Below are 24,257 nucleotides of genomic sequence, written 5' to 3'. Positions count from 1 at the left end.
AGTCAAATAATATTTGTAGTTATTTGTCATGTTGAATGTACATAGATGTTTAATTTCTGCACTGTTGATTAATATTATTATTTCATTTTATTAATTTAATTTTTAATAGCACTGAAAAAATTGGAAACTTTAGTTTAAGTCAACATAATTAAGTTGCCATAGTGAAAATAATAACTGTGTTTAAGATTGTTTAGTTTTCCAAATGAAAGTTGCACGATTCGTTTATGATAGCAGAACATGTGACAAGTAAACATATATTTTCATATAATTCCTATAGTTCCTTGACTATAATTTAAGTTGCCATTTTACTCATTCTTTAAGATTGCTAATAGTCCTTTTCTTTGAATTTCTTGGAAGTTAGATAATTAGTAAAACTGTGAAGCAGATAGAGAGCAGGCATCTCCCTTCCCTGCTATCTTTGTGATAGCAGGGAAGGAAGTAAAACTGAATATAGCATGTGAAGCTGAAATTTTTATTTGTAGTGACTAAATCTCTCTCCCCCCCCCTCCATGCCAAGAATTAGAAAAACAGAATATTAAGACAATTGCAGCCGCTGTTTGCATGAGAAAGCTAATGAATACTTATTTTTTTTATTTTTAATACAAGAAACTAACAAAGTTTGCAGTGATCTGAATTTAACAATAATGCAAAATAACATTAATTTTCATCAGTATTTTGCTTTCTTACAGTGCATTCATCATTACCTCATTAGGACTCCTTTGAATAATTTCCTGTACTCATTGTTGCATGTGTGGTTTATAACAAGTAATTGTACTTTGAAGATGCTGGTTTGAAATCCAGTGAAATATAAGTCATTTAATAAATATCTTTATATGATTTATTGTTTTTTGTGTTGTAATACTGTGAGAAAGAGATGAATTACCTTGGTCTAATGATGCTTGATATGTTTCATCAAAAATCAATTTCCCAGTGCATTTGAATAAGCAATAGATTACTGTAGGATAGTTAGTATGAGAATGCTAGAACTGGTGTAAAGGGTGTTAGGAATATAGTTTACAGTAAGAAATGCAGACTATTTACTTAAAATGTACACCAGGAGTTATTAGGAAGTCACTGGAGTGGTTGAGGAGGGCAGTCTGCTAAAACTGGGATTTGCCATTTTTATCTAGATTTACTGTTCTGGAGAGCCACATATGTTTCATCACATGTGATGACTACATTAGAAGCATTTTCTCTGTCTGAACCTTTATTTGGTATCAATTGTACAGTATTAAATTCTGATTCATTATTTCTTAGAATACATATATAGTCTTTTTGTTAATGAATTGGATTGTTTCTGCTCTCCTCTCTGTTCATCCAAAATAATGAGAAGCACAGTATATCATTCACTTGGATACACCAATGGGAGTAAGTCCATCCATTGTACTATATGTACTACAGCTTTGCAAATAGCATTTCATGGGTGGGAACAACATAAAAAGTGGTCCTTGGGAAGACAGAATTTATGGAGAATAAATTCTCCCTATATAAGGTAGAATTTATTCTGCACAATTTAAGTTACGAGGGTGGTCTGAAAAGATCTCGGCCTAACAATTAAAAAACGAATATATAATTTCTAAATTATTTTTATTTTTCAACATAATCTCCCTTAAGACTAATACATTTATTCCAGCGATGCTTCAGCACCATTATCGAATCCGTTATACAATCACCCCTTGATTTGAAGAAAAACACTGACCAATGAAGAAGAGTTTTAGTTTTGGGAAGAGATAGAAGTCAGAGAGAGAGCCAAATCTGGGGAATAGGATGGATGTTCCAACAATTCATAGTGCAGATTCCTTAATTTTCCCATTGCCAAAACACCTTTCTAGGCAGGTGCATTGTCCTGACGAAAGATGATTTTTTTCTTCTGCAAACTGGGTCTTTTCTCATGAATTATTTCCTCTAGTATGGTTAAAAGATCGGAATAATATTCCCTGGTTATTGTTTTACCCTTTTCAAGATAATTAATAAACAAAATGCCTTTAGCATCCCAAAACACGATGCCATGATCTTTCCTGCTGATGGAACTGACTTTGTCTTCTTTGGCACTGAACAACCGGCTTTTGTCCACTGTTTTGACTGCTATTTGGATTCTGGTGTGTAATGGTGAATTCAAGTCTCATCCATAGTAATAAATTGATCCACAAAATCAGTTTTATTCTTGTTAAAACGCTCCAAGCACTGTTCAGAGATTTTCATGCAAGTGCATTTTTGATTTGCTGTGAGCAAGTGCAGCACCCATCTTGCACAAAGCTTTTTCATTTGCAATTCTTCATGCAAAATATATCCTACGTGTTCTTTTGAAATGCCTGTAGTCTCAGCAATTTGATGCACTTTGAGTCACTGGTCATCCAATACCATATCGTGCACTTGATCAATGATTTCTGGTGTTACACTTTTTGGACGTCCTTCACGTGGATCATCTTCAAGTTTGGTACGGCCATGTTAAAACTCGGTAGCCATTTCTTAATTGTTGAAAATGAAGGAGAAAAGTGCCCATAAACTTTTATGAACTTCAAATGAATTTCTTTTGGCATTAAACCTTCTTTTACAAAGAATTTTATAACCGCACAGTACTCAGTTTTATCCATTTTTTGCTTTAGACAGCTGTATAAAACAAACTACTTGATAGAATGACTTGCAATTTCACATGGATACTTATGACAGATGTACTAACTTAGAAAAAAAAACCTTGCCGATAGTGTTGCAATCTATGGTCAAGGCCGAGAACTTTTCAGACCACCCTCGTACTTGTGGATTCTGCTTTTTTATGATTCTCACAATTTTTGCTGATAAGTCTTTCACGTAGATGGTGGCATTCTTAACGGTTGTCTAAGTTTCTTTTCTTAGAAGTCTTGCTTTTTTTTTTTTTTTTTTTCAGATACTTCCTTTGATTGGGACTATATCTCATTATTGTTGTCTCTGTGTATCTAGTTCAGCAGGCAATTTCCTTCTGAAGCGATGCTACATTATGTTATGATGCCATGCTGTTTGTTTTCACTTTATGCTATGTTATGCTGTTTATTTTCACTTTATGATCTTCTTCTTTTAACCCTCTTTATAGCCACTTCTGGCTATAGGTGTCTCCCAGTTCTCTCCATCTGTTTCTATCCTGAGCTAGTTGCTGCCAAAGAGTTCCAATTGTTTTTCTTATATCGTCTGACAATCTTCTTTCAGGGCTTCCAGCTGATATGGCAACCACTCCAGTAAAACTTTTTTCCATATATTGTCCTCAAGTCTTGCGATATGTCCTGTCCATTTCTTTTGAAGTACGTTTTCTCCAATATCTAAAAATTTTGTTTTAACTCTTACTTTCTCATTTTTGATTTTATCTTTGAGTCTATTGTTTAGCAGACTTCTTTCTGTTTTTTGCATTTTATCTAAATTATTTCCTTTTTGATTGGCTAGTTTCTGCTTCATATGTCATAACAGGCAATATACATTGATTGTGAACAGTCTTGCTCTGTTCTTAGGTTTTATTTTGTTGTTTAAAAAAATCTTTTCAAATTTCCAAATACTGCCCATCCCATTTCTGTTCTTCTTTTCACTTCTTCTATGATTGCTTGTTTCTTCATTGTTAACAATTTTCCTAAGTACATTCTCATTTACTATTTCAATTTCTTTATCGTTTATCTTAATAATGTTGTGTCTTTCATCGTATCCTTTTCAGTTTGTCATTATTTTGGTTTTCTCAGAATTAATGTCTAATCCAATTTCTAGTGATATTGTTTGCAATAACTAGAATATCATCAGCAAATCTTGCGATTCGCTGGAGTCAATATTAATTTCATTAATATTGACTCCTTGATTAGACCATTCTAAATTAACATCATATGTTCCAGTGTTAATATGAAGAGTGTGGGAGAAATGGTATCCCCTTGCTTTATTCCTTGATTTATGTGAAATTTTTCACTTATTTCATAAAGAATGCTATTTGATGTAGCATTTCTATAAATATATTTTATTATGTTAATAAATTGTTTTTCAATGCCAATCTCTAAGGGCTTCTATTATTGATGATGTTTTTATGCAATCAAAAGCTTTTTTAAAATCTATGAAGGCCGTGTAAAGAGGAAGGTTGTATTCATTGCATTTTTCAATATGCAGGCTTATTGATTGAATATGATCTATTGTACTGAAGTTCTTTCTAAAACCATCTTGTTCAGAGGATTGTATTGAATTAAATCTTGTTTCTATTCTATAAAATTTAAAATTATAAATGTGGATAACAAACTAACAGGTCTGTAGTTTTCTGGTTTTAATTTACTTCCTTTTTTTTTTTATGCAGCAAAATAATGTTTGCTTTGTTCCATTGGGATGTTTCTCCATTTTTTTTTTTTTTTTGATGCATCTCATCTATTGAAGAGGATTTTCAATTCTTGTTTTAGAATATCCCCACCTTCTTTAATCATCTCTATTATTAAACTATTCTCTCTAGCAGCTCTATTGTTTTTCATTTGTTTTAATGCTTTTTCAACTTTAAAAATTGTAATGGAGGTATATCAGAGGCCTTGTCGTAATCTATTTTTTCTGTTGATTCTGAATTTATATAATGTAGAAATTTTTTTGCTTCTTCTGTGATTTCTTGTTTGCTAAATAATTTTCTTCCATTCTGGTCTTCAAGAGCTATAATATTCTTTCTTCCAAATGAAAGGTTATTTCTTAGAATTCCGAGGGTTCCGTTTTCATCAATGATTTTTTGGATCATATCATCCTCTGTTTTCTTCTTTTATATTTATTCTTATTGCCTTATTTATTATTGTTATTTCAATAGTTCCTCTTTTCCCTTTTGCAGTCAATTGTTTTCTCTTTTCAATAAGGTTTATTGTTTTTTCTGATAGTTTCGTGGTCCAGCTCCTTTTGTTTCCTTTTAAATGTTGTGTGAATTCAATAAGAATGTTTCTTATTTTTTCTTCTTCCTGGTCAATGCTTATTCCTGTATTTGATATGATTTGTATATTTTCTTTAAGTTTCTTTTCCACTGATGATACCTTATCCCTGTTTGTGTTTCAGCTTTTATAATATTTTTCCTTTTTTTTTTTTTTTTGCAATCCTATTCTCTCAGCTTTCACTGGTATTTCTATTTTCTCTCTCACCATTCTGTGATCAGAGATGATGCCAGTATGGTTTAAAACACTAACTTTCCTGAAAATATGAGTGCTTGTGAAGACAGTATGAAATCTATTTCATTTTTTGTTGTTCCATTTGGACTCAGCCAAGTCCATCTTCTGTTGGGTCTCTTCTTGAAGAAGGTATTCATAGCTTTGAAGTTAGTCGATTGAAAGAAGTTGATCAGCATGCCTCCCCTTTCATTCTGAAAACCTGATCCATATTTCCTGACACATGTTTTCCACATATGTCATCCCTCTTAATTCCTAATTTTGAGTTTAAATCTCCCATGGCTATTGTCTATTGACTGTTGTCTTCATCTATTGCTTTTTTGACATCTTCATAAAATATTTCCATTTCATTATCATCACTTTCGCTTGTTGGGCTATATTGTATTGTAGCTGTATTATTTTGATATATGTTCTGTCATTAATTTTTAATTTGATAAAAACTGCTCTTTCACATAAATCTTTATAGGTGGATATTCTCTTTGAAATTTGTTTGTTTACATGAATTCCTTTTGATCTTGAATCATCTGGTCCTTTCCAGTAAAGTGTATTGCCTGAATGTAGTTTGAGACAGTTTTACTCTTTTCTTTTAACCTCTGACAGCCCAATAATGTTCCGCTTTATCCTGTTCAGTTCATTTTCAAGTTCTATTCTATCCTGAGTTCCCAAGGTTGTTATGATAAATTATGTTATAATGCTGTATTTTCACCTGTCAGCCATGCTTTAGTCTTTTTTATGTAGTCATACGCATGTTGACATTCCAAAAACACGTCTGCCAAATCTGCATAAAATGTAGTGAATATATTATTAACACATATTGCAGTTGCCTGTATTTTAATATCTTTACATTGTGAGTAGCCTGCCTGTTTCTCTTTATGAACAAGCTATTTTATCAGCTTTTTAAGAAAATGAAATATTGAGGAAGTTTTTACTATCTGACAAAATTTGCTGTCACTGTTTTGTACTGTGTAAATTTAAAATTCTTGTGCACTGAAATATATTTATTCTTTTAGGAAAGAACGCAAGTAGTACACAAAAATCAGTGGAGCAAAGAAAGAATAATGCAAGTTTTATTAGAAAATCATTATATAAAAATGACAAAGGACTGGATCAGATTGGAAATATTATGTATGTTTCATGCTTGCATAGTATTCCTGCTTTACAGAAGATTTGTTTTGATAATGGACTCTATTTTGAAACGCAAAGGTAATATCATGATTATTATGATTATTAGTATTGATAAGTATTGTATACATGCTTTAAACCCGTGTTTCCCATCTGGCTTAGCCATAAGTCTTAAAATTAATTATATAGACAGTGCTTGAAAAAATAGCAGTCATGTGCTTATCTGTTATGAGTAAGAATTTTTAGTTGACAAGTAAAAATCAGAAGAGGGGTTTCAGATTAATTTATGTTTAATTGTTTTGTATTTTTACCTTCTTACTTATTGCGTCTATTGGGACATGCCAGTTCTTACATTCTTACAAATACCTATTTTCTTGATTATTAACGGCGACAGAATAGCACATTTCTTCAAATTAATGTGAAACAACACACGGGATAAGTAATACTGTAAGTAATCCTATTTATTTAAGACCATATATTTCAGACTGAATATTAAAAGTTATCATCAGTGGTGACAATAGTTAATTACAAAGCAGAATGTGAACAATGGATTGATTTGAACAAGTAAGAGTCACGTGATGTTATACATAAAACAACACATTGACATAAGGAAATATTACAATATTGAAAATTCATTAGCTATTAAAACATGTATTGATGTGTGATTGAACAAGCTCTCAAATTTATACTGACATTGATGAAGTAAGTGTGTTTCACACCATAGGACGTTGTGGTCCATATCTATTCAGTGCTGTGCCAAGTCAGATTTTCCAGATTTACTGTTGCTAATATAAGATTTGTATTCTCTTTTCTACAGAGCATCCAGTTTGTCCAAAGTAAGAGTGATGACAGTCACAAGGAATGGTAGACACCAGGGAGAGGGAGGAGACACTTATCTTTTGAAGATGTAAACCATACTGATAATTTGTTGATAGGAATAAAGTAGGCGCTAAATTGTATTTCTTAAGAATTCTGGAAATGGGTTTTGTGATGCCAAAAATATAATGAATTGGAACTCAATGCACTGTTTGCTTGTTAGTTGAGCTAGGATTATAGGAATTAAAAAGCTGTTGCTCCTTTCTGAGAAACCATAAGAGTTCCTGCTGTAATAGTAGAGGTGCAGAACAAATAGTATGAGCATGTTGCAATAAAGTTTTTATAATTCCAGTCTTCTGTGATGGTTGGTTATCTGATTGCTGTTGAATGTAACTTCCAGTGAAAGTAGTCTTTTGATAAACAGAAGAATTAAATCACCTGATGGTGAGCAAATGAATAGAATATCTAAAAAAGGAGAATTTGCTGTCTTTTTCCATTTCCATAGTAAATTTAATTCATGGATGTCGATATTTTATATTAGATTAAAAAAAAAAAAAGTAGGTAATGCATCTTTATTATGACCAGATAGCAAAACATTGCAAAAAACATCTTCTATATAACTAACCCAAAAGGGTGTATGGATGACAAAAGGATGTCTTCTAAATGTTTTAAATAAAAGCTAGCAAGTGCAGGGAGGAGTGGACTTCTCATTGCAGTTCCTTCAACTTAGACATGTTTTGCATTATGGGAGATACTGAGATAGGAGCGATGTTAGCTTGCTCCACCTTTGCAACGAGTTGTCCAGTGTTGTACCACCTTATCCCAGTCCTGAAGATACTTTCAGGTACAAACTTTGTTTGCTCACACTTGGATAAAAGATTAAACTAAATTTATTATATTCAACTTGACTACAAAACTTATTCTGACAAATAAAATATAGATGTAAAACATATCATACATTATGATGAATTATGATGAACATTATCATACATTATGATGGATGAAGAGTTAGAGGTTCATGAAAATGAGGTTGAAGAGTTCTTGCATAGCCTAGATAAGAATTTGTCTATAGGGACAGATAGAATATCTGCCTGTTTGTTAAATAAATGTTCAGCTGAATTGGCTAGGCCTTTCACACATTTGTATAACTTGAGTCTCAGCTCAGGAATGATACCACAGGAATGTATGATAGTTCTATTGCACAAGGGTGGTGCAAAAACTGATGTGCCTAACTACCGATCTATTAATATCTCTGGTGTGGTAGTGAAGATTTTAGAAAAGTTGGTAAGAACTCGCATACAGAAATGGGTAGAGAAGCATTCTATATGCTGCAGGGAACAGCATGGGTTTGCTAAAAGAAGGTCACGTTTTAGCAATTTGCTCATATTTTATAAAAATGTTATGGCCGAGTTGGATAAAGTGAATGGATACACTATGATAATGTTGGATTTTTTTAAGCCATTTGACTAGATGCCACACGAAAGACTGTTGCATAAACTGGAGAATATGGGATTGGAATATGAACTCTTGACTTGGATCAGGGGATGATTGACAAACATATATCAAAAAAGTGGTATACGGGGGGCATGAATCTGCCAGATTTAAGATGACCAGTGGTGTACCTCAGGGTTCGGTCTTTGGGCCATTATTGTTTAATCTATACATTAATGACATCAGGAAGGATCTAACATCAGATGTGTAATTGTTTGCTGATGATGCGAGGACAGGCAGGGCAATCAGGAATGCTACTGATATTCAGCAATTACAAAATGATTTGAATAGACTGGAAATTTGGGCAAACAAAAATGGCTGTCAATTTAATGTTAGCAAGTGCAAAATTATGCACTTTGGCATGATTAGAGTTCAAGCAGTATATTATATTAATGGGGTTATGTTACAAGAAACTGAAGAGGCAAGAGATCTTGGTGTATTGGTGGATAAGAATTTAAAGTTCAAAGGTCACATAGCAAAAGTTGCAAATACAACTCAGAGGATAATTGCTATGTTGAAGCGAACCTTGACATGTAAGGATAAGGAAGAAATTTTGCCTCTTTATAAGGCTTTGATAAGACCACACTTGGATTACAGTATGCAGATTTGGTCTCCCGGGTTCCAAGGGGATAAAGAAGCTTTGGAAAGGGTGCAAAGAAGAGTTACAAAGATTATAGGATTTAAATTAATAGGACAGATTGTGAGTATGTGGATTATGGACTCTAGATAACAGGAGAAAGAGGGGGTGATATGATAGAGGTCTATAAACTTTTGAATAGGTGTTATAGCATTTCAAATGATGAAATTTTTCATTATATGGAAGGCGGGGGGAGAGAGAGAGAGAGAGAGAACGCTGGGGGGGGGGCATCCATGGAAGTTAAGGTTGTTCTCAGTCAAGAAAGGGTTAAGAGCTAGGTTTTTCTCCCAGAGAGCAGTGAGTGAGTGTAATAATTTGCCCTTATGGGTAGGGAGTGCATCTAGTATAAATGAATTTAAGGGAAGGTATGATAGCTGGGTAGGTAATTTACAGCCTCCCTCGATGAGTTCTTGACTCCCTGGAGGTCTCAGATAATAATAATAATAATATAGGGTGTCCCAAAATTAACGCAAGATTTAAATTTAGCGCCATTTGTGCGGTAAAGTGTTGCCAACGAGAAAAAAAAAAGACAGCGTGACAGCTGACAGTTCAGGGTTATTAAAAATGGAGCGCTACACGAAAGAACAATGCATTTTCATTGTTGAGCAATATTTTAAAAATAATGAAGGTTTGGCAGCTACAGTTCGCAATTTTCGTACAAAATATGGTCAGAATAGTGATTTAACTTCATCAACTGTGAAAAGATTAATTATAAAATTCAAGGAAACTGGATCAATTAGTGATCTTATACACTCTGGCTGTCCTTCAACAAGTCGTTCAACAGAAAACATCGAAGCAGTTTGTGAGAGTGTTGCTGAGAGTCCAGGAACATCAATTCGGCACCATGATCTTGAATTGGGCATTTCGAGATGCTCTCTACAGCGTATTCTCACGAAAGATTTGCATCTTTATGCTTACAAAGTTCAGTTGACTCAAGAACTGAAGCCTACTGGCCACACACAGCGAAGAGAGTTCGTTGAATGGATTATGGAACAACAACAAGTGGATGCTTATTTTTCGAACAAAATCATCTTCAGCAATGAGGCTCATTTTCATCTTGATGGCTTTGTTAATCGACAAAATTGTCGCATTTGGGGTTCAGAAAATCCACGAGTGATTGTTGAGAAACAAATGCATCCACAACGTGTCACTGTTTGGTGCGAATTTTGGGCCGGAGGCATCATCGGTCCATTCTTCTTCGAAAATGCGGCTGGTAAGGCAATAACAGTAATGGTGCTTGCTATCAACACATGATAATCCAGTTTTTTGTGCCTAAATTGCAAGATATGGATGTGGACGACATGTGGTTTCAACAAGACGGTGCCACATGCCATACAGCCCGAGAAACAATTCAATTACTGCATGAGTCATTTCCTGGTCGTGTAATTTCCCGTTTTGGTGATCAGAATTAGCCGCCCAGATCATGTGACTTAACGGCGTTGGACTTTTTTCTTTGGGGTTTTTTGAAGTCTAAAGTTTATGCCAACAAGCCCACGATCACCCACGCCTTGAAGGAGGTAATTGAGCTCTGTATCAATGAAATTCAGCCATATTTATGTAAAACGATCATGGAAAATTTTGACAAAAGAGTGCGTATGTGCCAGCAAAGCCGTGGAGGCCATTTACCCGATATGCTATTCCATGCATAACCCTATACTGTATACTTTATGAATCAATAAGAAATTACAATTTTTAATTAAAAACCTGTGTTTTCTATCAAAATTACTTCTTGCATGAATTTTGGGACACCCTGTAATAATAAAATATCTATTTCAAATCAAGCCTATCACTCGTCTACAATCAACTTCGAGCTGCTAAATGTGGACTAATTATCAATATATCAACTATAGATCTTCAACTTTCCATTATAGTCCTCACTCTGGCTAAATGCTCTCTGCACCATTCATTTAATAAACACAACCGTTATATTATAAATTCAGTTTCCTTGTCACAAAGCAAAGCGCATCATACTGATCCAGAAAATTGGAAAGTAAACATCTCATGATGGAACTTATGCACTCTGTCTAGTGAGATACCTTACTTAGATTTCCTTTTCAACATCGAATGGGACTTATTCACTGTATCTAGTGAGAATGCTAATAAACTTTGTTTTGAAATTTCATCCATCCTACTGAAATCCAAGTTTAGACCTACAAACGTCACTTTAGCTGAAATGAAATCCTTAAGACACAACAGGCATCTCATTATTACTAAGTCTGACAAGGGGGGGGGGGGAATGCTACTTTTATTATCGATTCTGCCAATTATGAAAGAAAAGTCATTCTTTTATTATGGGATCAATCAACATACCAAGAATTAGATTACATTCTTACTAACAGACAACTTAGAAATCTGAACTCTTTACTAGATGAAGTCAAAGCTTTCTCAATGGAGGCACCATAGAAAAACTGAGAACTTATTTTACTAGAATCCCTAGATTTAAACTAAATATATAATTTACATTCCTCTTCATCCAATTGTTGACTACATAGATTCACCTGCTTACCGAATAGCCAAAAGAATAGCACGCCCATCGAAAGCTCAAGTTGGCAATTCCTGCTCATTCATAAAAAAAATTCTGATTTTTCTAGATGAAATGAAAAATGCTTCTCTGCAACTCATTGATATAATGGTTAGCTCTTATATAGAATTTCATTTATTATGCACCTCGGATATTTTATTTGTCAGAATAAGTTTTAATTCACTGTCTGAACTTAAATCAGAAAAAACTTCCTCCCTCTCTCTCTCTCTCTCGCTAAGATATAAGAAAGTCTTATTTTAATCACACGTTAATATTTTATTTCTTTTTAAATAGCTAATGAATTATCAATATTGCAATATTTCCTCGGTTACCATTGCGTTGTTTTATTTATAACATCATGTGACTCTTACTTTTTCAAATCATTTCATTTTTTGTGTTCTACTTTGTAATTAACTATTGTCTCCACAGATGATGGCCTGTAATATGAGGGTGGTATATGGAGGATTAGAATCAAGGCAAAAACAGGTGACTAGTGGTGTGCCGCAAGGTTCAGTGCTGGGACCAATGCTGTTTATTTTGTACATAAATGATATAGGAAATAACCTGAAAGGAAATATTCAGCCAATTATGCAAAATTAGATAGAGTAAGAGTTAACCCACCAACTGACCATGATGTCTATAGATGTCCAGCTAAATCTGGATACAATTCTGTAATAACACTTATTGAATGACATGGATGAGAAATGCAATTTGGGCTTACTATTTCATCCACCTCAGCTGGTAGGGAGGTTAATTAAGATGACGTGGAGAGCTTGCTGGATGATTTAAATAGGCTGCCAGTATGTGCAAGAGTTAATGAGTGTCAGTTTAATGTACAAGCCATGTATCACATTGATGGCACTGTATGCTAGGAAATAGATGAAGTTAGTGATTTAGGTGTGGTGGTAGACAGAAAATTAAAGTTTAGAGAACATGTTGCTAAGGTAGTCCATAAAATTACTTGGCTATTGAAGAACACATTAACAAGTAAAGATAAGGAAGTTGACATTCCTCTTTATAAGGATTTGATACACCCACATCTGAATTACTGCGCTTAAATCTGGTCCCCTGAGTTTCTTGGGGATGAGGAAGCGGTGAAGAGGATTCAGAGGCAAGTGACCAAGATGGTGAGTGGCCTGTGGAATGTTCCCTATGTTGGATAGATTGAAGGTATGTGGATTGCAGAAGTTGATGATAGGAGAAAAAGAGGAGATATGATGGTGACATATAAGTTGCTTAAAGGGTTTTATAGGATTGATGCATAGGAAATATTTTAACACTTGGCTAGAGGGAACCAGAATAAGGAGTCATCCCTGGAAGTTGAATAAAGGTGTGGTTGGTAGGAGTATGAGGACTAGATTTTTTGCTTGGAGAGTTGTGAATGAGTGGAATGGGTTGCCAGAGTCAGTTGTCAGTGCTTTGTCTGTTAATGGGTTCAAGGAGAGGTATGATAGATTGTGTGAATAGATTGGGTTTCGCATGATGAGTCTTCGGACTCATGGAGGTGTCTGTATAATAATAATATTCAGACTGAAATATATAGCCTTAAACATAGTGCTAGTTATCCATTGTGTTTTTTCATGTTATAATTTGAAGAACTCTCTCATGGCACAAGTATCTTTTAAACAAAAGAATATAACATGCACACATAATTTCATTTTGAGCCTTAGATGTACCATTAAGAAACCATCTCATGGTTGAAGGATAATATGAAATAGATGAGGTCATAAAAAAAAAAAAAAAAAAAAGCTTATTTCATACCAAGTGAATGGAATATGCAAAAATCTGCTGAAAGAAGTATTACAGATTTTTTTTTGTATTTTTCCAAAAGTGATAATTTCTATATATAGGTTCTAAAAAACATAACCTAAATGCTTTTTGATGGTTTTTCTCATTTGCCAACTATCATCTGAAATCCCAGTCCACATGCCAATGTTTTGATGTTAGTTAGAATTCAGAAAACACACTGATGTAGTTAATGTGTGTAGACTCTAAATGTTTCATTTTATTCAGAGTTTATATGACAAATTCGAATATTTTTATCCTGAAGATTTGTTTATAATAGCACAGAAGAAATTGTTTGACTCTTTCATAAAAGCGATACAAGACATACTATAAGTATTAGAAATAAATAAGTGCAAAAATGGTCATGTATCATAAATGAAGAAATAATAAATGACATTATTGCTGATAAAATGTATGAGATTTTTCTTCATATCTTGCAGACATCTGATAACCACTAATATATAAGCAAACATATTTGCTTCAATATTGATAGTTGACAGTCAACCATGGCATTATCAATAATTTATAAATTGACCAGGTTAATAATTTAACACACAACTGATTGTGATATATTATGCAACTGTGTTACTCATCACAGGCTGAAACATGACAAGACAATATCTGCCTGACTGGTGAGCCAACACGAAAATTTTCATGCCCTGTGTATAATTTTGCTAATTTGCAGTATAGATGGGAAACACAGTTCAAATGCTTGTTAACTCAGAAATGCTAAATAGTGCACAGACTTGTCAAAATTAGTACTGAAAAGTTTTATATTGTATAATTTTTTCAGTATTCTCCAAATATTATTTTCATTTCAAAAAGACCTAAAGTTTTAATTATCGTCATCATTAATTTTTTTATTATTATTTTATTTTTTTTTATTCAACATCCATTTGTACTATTCTGCTCACATAGTGATTATCAGATGGAAATTTTCAATAGCTTTGATATTGAGAATTGAATTTATTTATATAAAGTTATATACGAAGGTGGCATGAAAAGTTCTTGATCTTGACCATAGATGGCAACACTATCAGCAAGATTTTTTTTTCTAAGTTGGTGCATCTGTCATAAGCATCCATGTGAAATTGCAAGTCATTCTATCTGTTTTATACAGCTGTCTGAAGCAAAAGTGTTGTCTGGTATCCCTTGAAATGGATGAAATTGAGTATCATGCAGTTATAAAATTCTTTGTAAATGAAGACTTAATGGCAAAAGAAATTCATTCGAAGTTCATAAAAGTTTATGGGCACTCTTCTCCTTTGTTTTTGCCAATTAAGAAATGGGTTGCTGAGTTTAAACGTGGCTGTACCAGCCTTAAAGATGATCCATCCACTTGAAGGACGTCCAAAAAGTGTAACACCAGAAATCATTGATCAAGTACACGATATGGTATTGGATGACCAGCAAGTCAAAGTGCATGAAATTGCTGAGACTCTAGGCATTTCAAATGAACATGTAGGATATTTTGCATGAAGAATTGCAAATAAAAAGCTTTGTACAAGATGGATGTTGTGTTTGCTCACAGCAGATCAAAAATGCACTTGCATGAAAATCTCTGAACAGTGCTTGGAGTGTTTTAACAAGAATAAAACTGATTTTGTATGCCGATTTATTACTATGGATGAGACTTGGATTCACCATTACGCACCAGAATCCAAACAGCAGTCAAAACAATGGACAGAAGCCAGTTGTTTAGCGCCAAAGAAGACAAAGTCAGTTCAATCAGCAGGAAAGGTCATCGCATCAGTGTTTTGGGATGCTAAAGGCATTTTGTTTATTAATTACCGTGAAAAGGGTAAAACAGTAATCGGGGAATATTATTCTGATCTTTTAACCAGATTAGATGAAAAAATTCATGAGAAAAGATCCAGTTTGCAGAAAAAAAAATCATCTTTGATTAGGGCAATGCACCTGCCCACAAAGGTGTTTTGGCAATGGAAAAATTAAGGGATCTGCACTATGAATTGTTGGGACATCCACCCTATTCCCCAGATTTGGCTCCCTCTGACTTTTATTTCTTCCCAAAACTAAAAATCTTCCTCACTGGTCAGCGTTTTTCTTCGTAGATGGGTATTTTGCAGATCTTGCTGAGAACCACAACACAGATCTGATAATGGTGCTGAAGCATCACTGGAATAAATGTATTAGTCTTAAGAGAGATTATATTGAAAAATAAAAATAATTTTGAAATTATTAAATTCATTTTTTCATTGTTAGGCTGAGAAATTTTCACACCACCCTCATAAATCTGTAAAATGTATCTTTTCCCCTTCCCTTTTAGAAAAATGGTAAAGTCTTACATGCATTCTGAGCATATATATTTTTTATTTTCTCATTTTCTTCTCAAAATGATGAAAAACTTGAAATTTCAGATGTAGCAGTCTTTTTCAGGAGTAATGTATTTCTCACAAGTAATAACATTTTTAAGCTTTCAGTAACAAATCACTGTAAAATGCTACTGTAAATTTTAAACAAAATGATATTGTTCATATTTGTAGTACTTCAGCTTCTTCAAGTTTGCCACAAAATATATCTAAATTATAAGTACTTCATTACCCTCTTACAGATGCTTCTCATTTATTTACCTACTGTTCTGGAATTTTTGTATAATTTTGGTATTTTGTGCAGTTGACTTGCAGTGAATGCCATCATGGTGAATTCACTTACAGTAACAAACTAGTGAGTAAGTATTGGTTAAAGTTTCAAGGTATTAAGGCTATTTCACTATAGCAAACTATCCCTTTTGGTGCAAGTTTTCTGTAATGAAAATTGATAATATCATGAACTGTTATTTAGTTTGATGTTGCTTTCTCTGTTCCACTTTTGAATTCATGTTTGCAAGATAAATTGTACTTGGCAAGAAATTAAATTGTTTAATCCTTTATCCAAATATGAGCAAACAAAGTTTGTGCATGAAGCATATGCTCACAACTAGGCTACTTGCAGTGACCACCATTATGATTATGACATAATGAACACCATTATGACTTCCCATCAATCACTTTAGTATCCAATAATGCCAAACACATTTCCTTTTGGATGTACATATTGCTGTGCATTGTGGAAAGGGGGCACTAACCAGACCGCTTTATACTTTTATTTGAGGTCTCATCAGTGCGAGCTAGACCCTGGAAGATACCATGGGCGAATTGATGCATAAATCCTATGTTTTCCATATACAAGTAGTGAAAAAGTCAATCACATTATTCTTAAAATACTCTGTATCAGAAATGGTTGTAGAATTTTTTCACTTGGTTACAAAGTAAATGTAGATACTTCACATCATGAAACACGCTGTGTATGAAGATGCTTCATGCACAAACTTTGTATGCTTGTACTTGGATAAAGGATTAAACAAGAATATAATTTCTTGCCAAGTATAACTTACTTTGTAAACCAAGTGAAAAAGATTTGTACAACTATTTCTGATTCAGAGTATTTTAATACTACTGTGAGCCATAATTTTACTACTTGAATATGGAAAATATATCCTTTCTTTTAGGGTTACACAGTGATCAGCATTCATTTTAAAAAATTTATAGAATTTACAACCGTGTTAAAAAAGCTCTTTTTATTATCCTGACGTTTCGATCTTCACATCAAGATCATCATCTGGAGCATACATAAATATACAGGACAAGCTGAGTTACATCATTAACTGTAAGCTAGAGAAACAATGATTTGATCACATGTTATTCTACTGGCGTGACCTCTGGTGGAAAAAAAAAATAAAATAAAAAATAAATTTTTACATCAAGCTAAATTCTATTTTTACAATGACAGGAATAAACATTCTTTTAGATGGTTTTCTTTCAGAAACAATTGGTGTCCTATTTTTAGTATTACAATTCTGATTTTTGATTTACAATACTGGATTTTCTACAGTCCTGTTTATAGTTGTTCTTGGTGAGGAAGGTCGAATATATACCTTCCATATGTTTGGGATTTTTAAACCATCATTGTTGTTCAGATTGGAGTGGTTGCTGATAATCTCACAGGCTTCCTTGAATTTCCGTTCATACCATGTTCTAGTGTGATGTAGACAGCTGGTGGTTTTCCAGTCAATTCTGTGTAAGGTATTCAGGGCATGATCAGAAAGGCCAGCTTCGCCATAATTATTATATTTAATGTGTCGTTTATGTTCTTTTTGTCTAATAGGAATAGTGCATCCTGTTTCTCCTATATATGGTATGTTGCAAGTACAATAAATCCGGTATACTCCAGGGTGAGCTAGTGGAGGGAGTGGGTCTTTGGATGAGTTGAGTAAGCTTTTTAATTTTGCAGGAAGTTTAAAAGTGGCTTTGAGGTTGTACTTTTGTAGTACTCTGTTTATTTTGTCTGATATTCCTTTAACGTAGGGAATGGTTATAGTTTTACTGTAGTCTGGTTTGTCTTTGTTTTTTATTGTGGTTTTGTAGAGAATTTTGTTTATAGTGTTTTGGCTGTATCCGTTTTTTTGTAAGTTATTACTGATCATTTTAAATTCATCTTTCAGTGCCTGTTCGCTGGAACAAATCGTCCGAGCTCTGTTTTTTTGCGTGTTAATAACACCTAGTTTTTGTGTTGGGTGGTGGTAGGAGTTTATGTGTATATATTGTCCCGTATGTGTCGGTTTTCGGTAAACAGTGAAGGAAAGATTGCCCGAGGGAAGACGTGTGACAAGTGTATCTAGAAACAAAGTGTTGTGTTGTTCAATTTCAATTGTGAACTGTATGTGTTTGTGTTGTTTGTTTAGGTGGCTAAGGAATGTGCTTAATGTCTGGCGGCCATGGGACCAGATCGCAAAAACATCGTCATATCTAAGCCAGACTTTGGGTTTTAGAGGGGAGGAATCTAGGGCAAGTTGCTCAAAATGTTCCATGTAAAAGTTAGCAAAATGGGGGGGGGGGATAATGGCAAGCCCATGGCTGTGCCTTCTTTTTGTAAGTAGAAGGCGTTTTGCCATACAAAATAACCCGACCGTAATACATGCGCAAAAAGCGCTGTGATATCTGGAGGGAATTTGTTCTGTAGGAGAAGGATTGTGTCATTGATTGGGACATTCGTAAAGAGGGCAGAGATGTCAAAACTTTTTTTTTTTAATTTTTTAAATTTTTATTTTATTTTATGTTATTTTATTTTTCCACCAGAGGTCATGCCAGTAGAATAACGTGATCAAATCATTGTTTCTCTAGCTTACAGTTAATGATAACTCAGCTTGTCCTGTATATTTATGTACGCTCCAGATGATCTTGATGTGAAGATCGAAACGTCAGGATAATAAAAAAAGCTTTTTTAACATGGTTGTAAATTCTATAAATTTTTTAAAATGAATGGAAAATATATGATTTCTAGATTAATTTAATCCCAGTGTCTTCCTGGGTCTGGTTCCCATTGATAATATACAAATTCTTTACGACATTGTATTATGGAAATTTTATTGTTCAGTCTGGCAATTTTTATATTTAGAAAGAAACATTCTAGGAGGTACCAAATTTTTGGCTAGGTGGTGTAGATCACCCACATTATGCAATATTCACCAGTAGGAGATGAAATTCCTGTATTTTTATTATGAGAGGTTTTCATATGGTTCCATCCTCTTAGTTCACTGTAGTCTTATGGTCAACACCAGGGATGAATGGAGAGCAATCCCAAGTAGAGAAGACCAACTCAAGGTGGTTAACTTAGATAAAGCTAACTGCCTGGTTACCAGTCATCTCTAGATTTTAGTTTCAGTTGGTCTTTTAGTTGTGCAGCTGCATGAGATTAGGGTAAAAGTTAAAAAGATAGCTTTTGGCTACATGCTGATATAAAGGAGCTGAGGCTGTTTTTCTGTCTCTCCTACTATCCATCAGTCTTTCTTCTAATACTGTCGGGCCCTCTTGTTCCCCCCCCCCCCACACACACACACATTCTGCTCTAGGCTTATGATGAACATCCCTTTACTTTCTCACCTCAATAAAAATTGAAACCAGTCTAGGTAGTGACCTTTCCCATAATGCATAGCAGCATATACATCCAAAGTGCTTTGAATCTTGGGATACTAAAGCAAATGATGCAAAGCCAACATCCTCTGTATATAAACAGCATAGTTGTGAATGTAATTCATGCACAAACTTTGTTTGCTAACACTTGGATAAATGATTAAACAATAGTATAATTTACTTTGTAATCAAGTGAAAAAACTTCTGTGCTTGCAAGATCATAGGAGAATTTTTGAGCTGAATGTGACATTGCCAGTCGCATGTATAGGTAGCATTTTTTTAAATAGAAATTTTGTTTTTTTCTCCTCCTGCAAAATAGGCAAATGAGATCAAAACAATGAACACATATAGTTAACAGAGATATAAGTGTTGAGTAGAGTTCTTTCCCTCCATATAGTAAGTTCTGGAAATTAGTGGAGGTGCCTTGTAATAAATAATAATATGAAGTTTTTTCAAATCTTATTTATTATTAACTATACTATTATTACCAAATGTGCTCAAAGTTGGTTTGTTGTTTGTGAAGGGAAATGAAAACACCTGGAGAAAAACAAGTCCACAGCTATAATCTGACTGACAAACTCAATGCTGGGGGGGGGGATGCATGTGAACAATATACTGATTAATCACCATGCCAAACCATAGGTGTATACTGCAAAATTCACTACCCATGTGCTGGTTAGCTCTTTGCTTGTGTATAATCACCCAGCTTTTCTTCTTCCTCTAACCTTATTTTTATTTATTTATTTTTTTATTACTTTTATTTTTATAATAAATAATTTCCATATAATGTCAAATTAGATAACCATTATATATAAATTAAATGAACAAACTCGGCTCAACATTAGCAGAATTCAAGATTGACACCATCAACATAAGAAGCATAAACAGAAAAGAAGTGTAACTAGCATAAGAACTGGAGTACTAGGTTGCATAATAGGCGTTACCAAAACCAAGAAGAGAAAAATAAGATTCTTCTTAATAACGAGTACAAGATGTTACATTTGTGCAGTGATAATCAGGGAAAAGGAGTAAGTTGATCTGTCCCCATTCAATCTAATTTGTATAATAGAGTTCCATGTGGCATTCTGTGAAATGCCTTTGCAAAATCCAACAGAATCATGTAGCCATTTCTTTTATCCAACTTATTTGCCACTGCAGTCTTAGAACCTCCCTTATGCAAAGGAATTACCATATATGTCGGCATATAAGACGTATCTCAGAAAACCCCCTCGAAATCATGGGTTGTCTTATATGGCGAATATAAAAAGGGAAGCTTAATTTCTTGGATGAACATTTAGGTAGTTACAATACATCGTTATATAAGAAAATAGGCAGTGTTTATAAACAAATCAGAGTAATTTTTTAGATAAATTTATTTAAAATATTACAATAGATGTAAGTCTTAAAAAAAAAATTATTAACCTCAATTTTCATGTTAATTTTCTTCATCATCTGTTGAAAATAGTTCATCAGATTCATTGTTTAAATGATCGTCATATGGATCCCAGTTTGAATCCGGTGAATTGATTTCGTTTTCATCGTCATCAGTGTCTCACAACAGATCATCTTCCATACCATCCATAAGATTAGAGATACCACACTTTTTAAATGATTTTATTACAGTCTCTACTTTTACTTTTCCATGCTTTGATCACAAAATTGCACAACATATCAAGTGATGCAGCATGCAAAATCCACTGTTTGTAAATAATTTTTTACCAGTCAAGATCCATTTATTCCACTCTTTTTGCATGTGATCTTTAAATGGTTTGTTCAAGCAGACATCTAGTGGTTGCAATATAATAGTTAAACCACCTGGTATAACAGCAATTTTTTTTCTAGAAGACTTTTAGTATTCTCAGTTAAATGACTACGAAACATATCCTACTAATAAAGTGCATTTCTTCATTATACCGCCTGGTCGCGTGCGCCACACATCATTTATCCATAATTTCATGCCATTTTCGTCCATCTATCCTTTTTCATGAAAATGTACAAAAACACCTGAAGGAAATTTTATCTTGGGTTTAGTTTTATGTTTCAAGATGATCATTGGTTTTAACTTGGTTCCATCAGCCAAACATGACACACAACCGTAAACCGTGTTTTTTTCATGACCTGTACTTCAAACTAGCACACGCTTACTACCTTTAGACTCCACTGTTTTATTGCTTATCATATTAAAGCTCATAGGAGTTTCATCCACATTTCCAATATTTGACAATAGTCTCTGTCATGTGCATCACAGCAGCAACTTGGATGATATTTGCAAAGTGGGCACATTAACTCAACTGATTTATCTGCTTTTCTCACCTCATCACCATCAGCTCTCATGTAAGGTTATTCTTCTATAGTCATTCTTCCTCTTACCATGTAAAAAAATATCTCTTTGGGATTTCCTATAGCCTCCTCAGCTAGTTTCTTCTCATAATCTGATTTTGCCTTACCTTTCCTGCCTGATCCTTGTACTGTTCATAAGCTTTCTAGTCACCTTTCTCCTTCAAAAATCTGCACAGCATTTTCTTTTTTTTTCAACTCATGCTTAATGATACTACTTGTCCATCTAATTCCTACCTGATTAACCCTTTGGACCATGGATGTACAATTTGATATTGTATCCTCTAGATGCTCCTTAAATATCATCTCTCATGCACACAGGTTTTTATGCCATGGCTCAGCTTCATGCTTCCTCCTAAGCTTGTCATAATCACCTGCCATGTGGTTTCATATTTGCCTCGTCTTGATATAAAATTTCGCAATTTTCAACCTCCCCATCATGCAAGGCTGCATGATCATTCTCCCTAGTCAAAGGCAATTTGGCACCTTGGTTATTCATAGCTCTTCTGATCCTATGACCATGCCCAATACTTTTGCATCCCGAATCTCCTCCACCATATGCTGCATCATGGAATTACATCATGCAGCATATGCATCTATAAGTCCTCCTGTAATAATCACTCAAAGGCATGTTGCACTCATACTAATTTGCTGATGCATGTCTTCCAGATCTTCCCTGGAACCCCATGACTTATGGCAGCAACCAATCGCATATTTTGTTTTATTGACCCAGCAGACTACTTCAGATGAATGAACACTATTCAGATGAATACTAGAAATGTTTAGGAAATTTTGGAGAAAAGATAAGTACTTGCTGAATTTCTGTTCAGGGCATGGACTAGTTATTACTAACATCATGTTCCAACATAAAAATGTGCACAAGTTTACATGGTGAGAAGATGCAAGAAATAAGAAAAGTCTCTTTGACTGGTTATTATTAATTTGAAATAGAAAGTGGTCACCATTTAGTTTTTGAGCAGTATTAAATTGAATATCACACATATTGGGGGATAAAGTGTGTAAGAAAGTTTCAAAGTTAAGAAGTTTTTAGAAGTAACTGTATACTCAGATTCACAAATCTTATTCAAGAAAAAATGAAATACATTGAAAAGAAGACCCAATCCTTGAGATTCATTTGCAGATCTTAAAGAAAACATAACCATATTTATATATGGTGCCCAGACATGGAACATCATACTAATGAGCAGTTAATATCATGAATATCGTTGGGACAACATGCTGTTGAAAATTACCAGAATATACATGGCAAGATCACATTCCTAATAATGTCATTCTTGAAGAAATCCAGTAAAGACCCTTAACAGAAACAATCTGAAAAAGTCAACTGAGTTAGTTGTGACACCACTTTAGACATTCACCTTCACCTACTTTCAGTGTTCTTGTTCTCTACAGACCAACTAATGGACATAGAGGAAGACCAAGGAAACAGTTTTGGCAATACATAAGCAAACTTCTTTTTGAACCTCTTTTTGAAGATGATACTCATGAACCATCTGAGATTTACTATTTGCCACAAAAAAGAGCAACCTGGTTCACGTGTAACAGACTTATACTCCACGAGTTTCTGCTATATGAATATTTCTATACATAATTACCTATTCATACATGAATACATGAATAAATGATTATGATGAATGAAAACATTGACTGATTCAGCGAGAGTCATCGTTTGAGTTATCTGCTAGGATAAAACAACAGAAATTCATGGTGCACTCGGGAAGTTAAAGAGGCAGTCAAGGAAAAGAAGAAAGCATACCAAAAGTTCCTGGTGAGTAAATCAGCATGTGGTCTGAAATAATACAGAGAAAATTGTTAAGAAAGAAAGAAATGTTTAAAAGTAGTCAAACAGAAGCCATTGGAAGAGTTTGATAAGACCATAGAAGATAAGTATCAGAAAGGCAGCAAAATGTTCTTGAAGCTATTGCAAAAGATTAGAGATGGAGAAAAGAGTACCCTAAAAGGAATCAGAGATGGCCTGGTTGACTGAGTGGTTAGCATATCTGCTCTTCAACCAGAAGGCTGCTGGTTTGAATCTTGTGCCATGGGTATGGATATATGGATTGTGAAGGGAAATGAAAAACAAGGATAAGGTGGTGGTGGTCTTACACACTAGGTGGTAATCACCAGGCAATGAAATTGGCTGGCATTAGATTATTAAGATTACTATATAATTATAATAATAAGATTACCACTTATCAGAGACCTGAAGTGGCTTTAAAAATTTGTTTGGTCTCTAGAGCAGGGTTTTTGGACTCAGTTAAAAAATTCATTAAAAAAAAAAAAGAAACATTATAAAAATTAATAAAAGTAGGGAAAAAAAGCCCATTCATGGTATTAATGCAGTATAAGTAGTTTACAATCTTTTGTGGTGAGGGTCACCTTAAAAAAAAACATTACTTTGAAAGATTGCTAAATGAAACAAGTGATAGAAAACA

The 24,257-nt window shown here is 34.0% G+C and overlaps 1 protein-coding gene across 5 annotated transcripts in view; it reads left to right on the top strand.

Annotated features, from left to right (window-relative positions):
• LOC150092419 (uncharacterized) overlaps positions 1 to 24,257 on the top strand; it is a 209,242-nt gene that overhangs the window by 164,840 nt on the left and 20,145 nt on the right. For all 5 annotated transcript variants that reach the window (XM_090414940.1, XM_090414943.1, XM_090414942.1 and 2 more), the window contains one exon: positions 6,134 to 6,326. In XM_090414940.1, the coding sequence (XP_090271066.1) occupies positions 6,134 to 6,326 (193 nt within the window). The remainder of the gene's footprint in view (positions 1 to 6,133; positions 6,327 to 24,257) is intronic.

Source organism: Typopeltis vanoorti, chromosome 26 (genome assembly GCF_054136105.1).
Source record: "Typopeltis vanoorti isolate ZY-2024b chromosome 26, IOZ_Tvanoo_1.0, whole genome shotgun sequence".
Taxonomy (NCBI): Eukaryota; Metazoa; Arthropoda; class Arachnida; order Uropygi; family Thelyphonidae; genus Typopeltis; species Typopeltis vanoorti.
Note: the sequence above shows the minus strand (reverse complement) of the source record. Positions and strands in the feature narration are given on the sequence as shown.